The following is a 7,262-nucleotide window of genomic DNA, read 5'->3' as shown; positions in this document are numbered from 1 at the left end:
AAAAAAAAAAAAAAAAAAAAATGGAGGGAAAAGGGAAAAATGAAGTATACTGTTGTTATACTTGAAATGGTGTAACATTATTTGAAGGTAGAGCAAGGACTTAAAGAAAAAAAAAGAAAACCAAAGAGGTATAGTTTTTAAAAATTAGTAAAATACCAACAATCTGATAGAAAAAAAAAAAGAGAAAGTCTTTGAATTGGCAGTAGTGGAATAGTCAACTTTTAAATAAATTATGCTGTTAATATACTGGAACATCATGCACATGTGAAAAAAATCAGATAGCTCTCTGTATAAAACATGGAAAATGCTAATACAGAGAGGCAATATAACAGTAGTATAGTGTCACTTCATAGCAGAACTGCCTGGGTCTGAATCCAGGCTCTGTTAGGTACTTGCAGAGTCATTTTGGACTAGTTACTTATCTTCCCTCTGCCTCAGTTTCTTCTGCAAACCAATGACAATACTCATGGGATTTTATGGAGATTAAAAGTCATGTAAGGTATTTAGACAATCGCAAGCACAAAATTAGTATTCATTAATTTTGGGGTAAAAGAAAAGGAAAATCTCCCCAATGTATTTCTACATTTAAAAAGCAAGGTCCAGAACAGTATGTTGCCATTTGTATGAAAAATAAACTATATAAATATATGCCTACAAAAGTAAAGACTATCTCTAGAAGACTAAATAAGAAACTTCTAACAATGAATCCCTCTGGAAATGAGATTCTCATAGCTGTGGAACAGAAAAAGAAGAGAAACTATACTCTCCTCTTCATATTTTTATGTAAATATTGAATTTTCTACAATCTATTACCTGTTCAAATAAATTAATTTAAAATGAAGATTTAATAATAAGTACTTATAAAATCAGGAAAATGTGCATCTCAAACACAAGTATCATACTAGGTAAAAAGAAATAAAGTAGCGAACCAATTTGATTTTTTAATAAACTGTGTTTCTTCCAAGAATTACTATAATGATCAGTTTCCTTGGCTCTTGAAGCCTTTTCTGGTCTCTCTCATTTGTGACCTACTTTTCTAACTCTTATGTCTTGCCTTTCTTTTATTGTTTCATGATCTCACATATCTTCCTTTTTAATCTACAATAAACTACATTATGATGGAATATCTTATGTTCTTTTTTCCCCAAAGACTTCATTATGCTTAATTTTTTATTTATATTAGGAAGATAGAGGAAAGGAAAGGTGATCAAATCAGCATTTGATTTCAGTCAACAACTTAATGTTTAAAAGAAATATTTGTCACTATTGCACATGTATGTACATATTATCTTCTCAAGGCATATAAAAGCTATTTTTGTATTTTAAGAACACACATATCTATTTCAAAATTTTTATTATTGCAAAGATTATTTAAAAATCACAAAGTATGATATAAAAAGAGTTTTCTCTGTAAGCTCTGGAGTTTGTCTATAAGTTTAAAGACAGCTTGTGGGACTTCCCTGGTGGAGCAGTGGTTAAGAATCCGCCTGCTAATGCAGGGGACAGGGGTTCGAGCCCTGGTCTGAGAAGATCCCACATGCCGCGGAACAACTAAGCCCGAGCGCCACAACTACTGAGCCTGTGCTCTAGAGACCGGGAGCCACAACTACTGAGCCCTCACGCCACAACTACTGCCCGCACGCCTAGAGCCCATGCTCCGCAACAAGAGAAGTCACCGCAATGAGAAGCCCGTGCACCGCAATGAAGAGTAACCCCCGCTCGCTGCAACTAGAGGAAGCCCGCGTGCAGCAACGAAGACCCAATGCAGTCATAAATAAATAAATAAATAAATTTAAAAAAAAGACAGCCTGTGACTCACTAGCTATGTTACTCTAAGTCATTTATCCTTCCTCTATGTCAGTTTCCTAATCTGTAAACTTGTATTAATAGTAGGACCAAACATTGGGATGCTTTAAGAGCAGACTAAATGAGGTAATAAACATTTCAAACAATGTCTGACCCATAGTAAGACCTTAATAAATGTTAATAAAGATAATAATATAACTATTATTATTATTAAAAGTAGTGAAAGCATATGCCCTAGTTGGGAATGGGTTAGCCTATAAAGTGTGAGATGTCACTAATTTTTGAAAAATGAAATTCATCTAAAACTTAATGTTATTAAATTAAGTATATAATTAGAACTCATTATATGCCATTTTATTTAAAAATTAAGACTTTTTATTTCTGGAAAGAACATGTAGACATAAATACAAAAGGAGTGCTTTATTTTTTATTTTATTCTTCAAAAGACTATGTTCTTAATATCTGATGTCCCTTACTTCTTATTTTTTTCCCAATTCAGGCTACAAAAAATTCCAACAAATAATATGAGAGCAATAATCATTATCTTGGCCAATGGATCAAGCTATTTAATACCTGGAGAAATGCCATAACACTTTCTATATTGCATTACTGGAAAAAATTCTTCCAGCATATCAAATAATTGTTTGGAGCCATACTGTTTCAATTTCCCTTTTTGTATTATTAACATATCTTTAAAAGATTCAAAGAATTGAACTGCAAAAGAACTGAGACAGCAATGTTGGAGAAATATAAAATACATTCTAAGGATCAAGAGTTGATTTTACTGGCTGGAAGTTGGTTTGTTCGTTCTGCGGACCAGTCCCTTAATTTAAGAAAAAAGTTAGTAACTATGAAGAATCTAAGGGGACTTCCCTGGTGGCACAGTGGTTAGGAATCCGCCTGCCAGTTCAGGGGACACAGGTTTGATCCCTGGTCCGGGAAGATCCCACATGCCGCAGAGCAACTAGGCCCATGTGGCACAACTACTGAGCCTGTGCTCTAGAGCCCGTGAGCCACAACTACTGAACCCACGTGCCACAACTACTGAACGAAGGCGCCTAGAGCCTGTGCTCTGCAACAAGAAAAGCCACCGCAATGAGAAGCCCGCGTACCACAAGAAGAGTAGCCCCTGCTCGCTCCAACTAGAGAAAGCCCACGCACAGCACTGAAGGCTCAATGCAGCCAAAAATAAATAAATAAATAAAATTAAAAAAAAAAAGAATCTAAGGAATCAGACTTCCTTGATATTTTTGAAGGGATTGAAGAAAGCACATTTTTTCCTCAAAAATATTTGGGGAATTTCAGTAAAATGCAATATCCCTCACTTATCTAATGGATCAGAATCTCTGGGAGTAAGGTGCAGAAACTGCACTTTACAGAAGCCCCAAGTAATTTTTCTCGCTTACTGTCATTTTAAGAACAAATAAATAATGAAACAGAAAAGGTTCATTTAAAAGGTTCCATGTAAGTGAACCTTGTCCAGATTTCAAGTTAAGAACATGAAGTGAGGAGTGAGTGAAGTAGTTGTCTCAAGCCAAAGGGATGGCATGTGAGATAACAGTTTCCAGAGAAGTTTCAGCATCCTAGGCACTAGAAATAAACACACCTGTCCTGAATAAGCAGTAGGAGCACAAGCAGGTGGAAACAACTGTCAACCAAAACTGCTATTAACTAGAAAAACACTAGGCTTGCATTGTTTAATTCTTATCCCACTTTCCAATATATATTTTTTTCATTACCCACTCTGGAAATATAAGTCTCCTAAGTACTGTAATACTAATTGGCAGAGAAGAGGACCAAAACACCTTAAGCAAGGGAAGGTACTTTTGTTTTCAATCAAAACAAGGATTTTTTTAAAAAGTAAAAAATTTAAAAAGTCATTTTGGTTTTTTGTACTGCATTATTACAACCAAACATTTATAAACACAGAACTTTCATGTACTGGAGTCTTTCTTTCAAAACAACTAACCAAAGACAATCATTCAAATTTTGGAAGTTTATTCAAGCTTAGAGTGGACACATAAAAGAAGAAACAATTTTCCAAGATTAATTCTAATGTAACTGGTCAGTTTCCACATCTGTAAAATGACAGTTTGAGACTAGGTGATTTTTAAAGTCCTGTCTAGCTCAAATTCTAAAACTGTATGATATATAAATTCCTCAAACTTTGAATTAAATATACTAGGTTGTTCAAAAACTGTAATGTAAGCATATTCTGACAATTCAAATAACCCTGAAGTGTTAAAATATTGATAGCTGCATCCCATAAACAATCCAGCAGTACCGTTTTCAGACTTCCGGTTAGCATGTGTTCTGAATGAATGATGAGCAACAACTATTTTCTCTTTCTTGGACTGCTAATATTAATAGCTTGCAACATAGCTACTCAACGAGGAGTTACAAAAGGCTCTATCATTATGGAATCTGGAAAATCTCATAAAAATAAGAGAAACATCATTAGCTAACCAGTTAATATTATAAGTCAATGACAGTCTTAAATTCTGAAGCATTTAGATTAAATAAACTTGAGATATTTATCTATTATGCAAAACAGGCAGCACTAATTTACAATCTGAATATTACTGTGTATCTCCTTAGGTTAAACAGGAAAAAAAAAACTGTTCATGGTACTCTTCCCTCATAATTCTGCCATTCTTACTATATACATTACATACTTTCCATGTTCCTGTAAGAGAGATGCACTGCACAGAAATGTCCATGAGGGCAAGGGTTTATCTATACTGAAATTAAGTCTGAGATAAGTAAGCTTACCATAATGGAGTTTTATACAGAATGTGTATTTCTCAGTGTGAGATGATTTTGTGCTGTAATGGAAAAAAAATCAAGGAAGTCTGATTCCTTAGATTCTTCACAGTTATTAACTTTATTCTTAAATTAAGGGACTGGTCTGCATAATGAACAAACCTCCTTACAATTTAAAAGGCAGATAACTAACACAACATTGTAAACCAACTATACTTTTTAAAATAAGAATTTTAGAAAGACAGATAAAAAATCAGTCTAAGAATAAATTTTGCTTCTATATAAAAAAAGAATTAGCTTTTAAATCTAAGTAACATTTACAGACCATGAAAAACTGAAAAATGGGAGGCCAGAAGAAGTAGGCAAAATATAAAAGTTTACTGTTAAAGACTCATCCCCAGCTGTCAGGCTGATCTTGCTGTCATATTTACCATTTTTACAAACCCACTAGTCTGACCAAGAACCCTAATTTTAAGAATAACTTTAAAACCATTTGTAAAGCTAATTCAACAATAATACTGTAGCTCAAAGTGATAGTTCAGATCAGTGATCCAAAAGCTAATTAAACTGTGTCTATCAGCAAATTAGCAACCACACCCCTTAAAAAGAGCAGTCAGGCGGTGCTCCATTAACTTCCACAAAGGGTGGATTTCATTTAAAATTCATTACTTCATTGCCTGAACGACCATGTTTGTTTCATAAACATTGTCTCTGGGATAAAGCCAATGACTTTACCTACGCCTGAAACAGAAATCAGTCTGGGGAAAGGCACCGTATAAAACGGGTGAATCTTAGTCACCCAACTATTAATTATAAGGACATTACATTACATTAAGTAATCATAATTATATTCTGTGCATCACAAGAATTGAAACCGCTTAGAAACTCAACCAAATCCCGATGATAATGTATTACTCCACGAATAGTGTTTACTTTAGGTTCCAAGAAAGGTATTACTATTAAAATAGAGTTTGACGACTAAGTCTGAAGGTCTCCCCCATCGCTTCATTATTTTTTTTAAAGCTAAAAAGGGCCTGTTTGCGGGTACTGTGAAAACCTGTGGGAAGAGAGGTTTGGGAGGGGAACGGACAAATTCAAATAACTGCAGACAGCAACAACGGCTCGGAGTCCTTTAACTCCCCTAGGCTGAGCCGGGGGAGGACAGGGACCCTTACCTGCCAGCGGCCATAGGTGAGGAGGATCATGGAGATGGGGATGGCGGTGCCGGACATGGCATGGGTGGAGGGCATGCTGTACTCTGAGTTGTAGAAAACCTCCAACTTGACCACGGGCGGCGAGGCGGGCCGCGGCCAGCGGATGATGTCCTTGGTGCACTGGCCCAGGTACATGGCCAGCACCCAGATGACCACGAGCCTCCGGCCCACTAGGGCGTCCAGGTTCCAGATCCAAAAGGGGAAGAACAGGATGTAAAAGAGTTCATTGCCCAGCTCCGTGCCGAAGCAGAACAGGTAGTAGAGAGGCATGTTGCTCACGTGGGCCAGCTGGCCCTCCTCGCCCGTCAGCGAGTTGCGGCGCAGGACCCCCGCGCGGCGCTGCGAGGCCGGGCCCAGCTCGGTCGCCCGCCCGTTCCGCACGCCGTTGGGGGCGCCGCCGCCGCCCGGCTTGGCTGGGCACTGATTGCGGTCGCTCCCGGGCGGCTGGGGGCCTCCGGACGCCCCCAGCTGCCGCTCTCGGCGCCTGGATTCTCCGGCGAGGGGCGCCTCCGACTTCTCATCCTCCCTCGGGTCGGCGGCAGCTGTGGCGGTGCGGCTCACCGGCGCTTCCACCCCGCACAGCCGTTGGAAACGAGCCACTTTCTGCGGGTCCTGCAAACTGCCGACCAGCTGGACCAGCCGCTGCCTCAACGACATGATAACGGGACCGCGCGGTCCGCGGGCCGGAGGACGGCGGCGGGAGGGTGGACCGGCCGCCGGTGCAGCCCCGATCTGTCTCCGCGCGCCTGGCCGGCGGCGCCTCCCTCCACCCGCTCTGGTCTGCCGGGTGACGGCGCCACAGGCCTCAGCGGCCGCGCGCCCCCGCCCCGCGCGCCCCTCCTTTGCCGCGCGCTCCGCCACTGCCCGCGGCCTCCACGCGCCGGCGCGCGCCGCGCCCCGCCCCGCCCCCATGGCCACTATGGAAGGGGGCCGGGCCGCTTGGGTCCGCCCCGAGCTCACACGGGCGGCGTCAGGGCGCCTGAGGCTCGGCGGGGCCGCGGCCTTGAGGTTCTCCTTATTAATACCCACCAGGCGTCGCGGCGCTCGGCGGGCGGGACTTTGCGCGTCCTCCTCCAACTTCAGACCTCGTTCCCCGCCAGCTGGGGTTGCTGGCTTCTCTCGGTCCAGCGTTGACTGGGAGAGGCCACGATCCTGGTGCCAGGTTCGGCGGTGCCAGTGGCCAAGCACCCGGACGACCTGCTGGCACAGAATCAAATGGTGAATGAAGGCTAAGTAACCACCATGCGCCCGGAATCGTTCGACTCAAGGAATAACAAGTAATTACGGAGCTGTCCCCGACGGTTGGTGTCCTGAAAGCCACGTGCCGGTTGACTAGTGGTGACAAGAGTAGGTATAGGTCCCAGGACAATAGCGTGTCATTGATTGTCAAAAGTTCACAAATAGCCGAAGTAAAACCAATAAATCACTGAAGTAGTAATTAGTGAAAGGATATTGTGCACACACCAAAAAACAGTTTGC

General features: G+C 41.3%; 1 protein-coding gene across 1 annotated transcript in view; it reads right to left on the bottom strand.

Moving 5' to 3' along the window:
• Window positions 1-6,525, bottom strand: part of SGPP1 (sphingosine-1-phosphate phosphatase 1) — a 30,701-nt gene extending 24,176 nt beyond the window's left edge. The window contains exon 1 of the mRNA XM_007460066.1: window positions 5,745-6,525. Within this exon, the coding sequence (XP_007460128.1) occupies window positions 5,745-6,440 (696 nt within the window). The 5' untranslated portion in view covers window positions 6,441-6,525. The remainder of the gene's footprint in view (window positions 1-5,744) is intronic.
• Between the last annotated feature and the right edge of the window lie 737 nt (window positions 6,526-7,262).

The sequence above is a fragment of the Lipotes vexillifer genome, unplaced genomic scaffold, assembly GCF_000442215.2.
Source record: "Lipotes vexillifer unplaced genomic scaffold, Lipotes_vexillifer_v1.1 scaffold672, whole genome shotgun sequence".
In the NCBI taxonomy this organism is placed as follows: domain Eukaryota; kingdom Metazoa; phylum Chordata; class Mammalia; order Artiodactyla; family Lipotidae; genus Lipotes; species Lipotes vexillifer.
The sequence above is the reverse complement of the archived record's forward strand: the minus strand, read 5'-3'. Positions and strand labels throughout refer to the sequence as shown.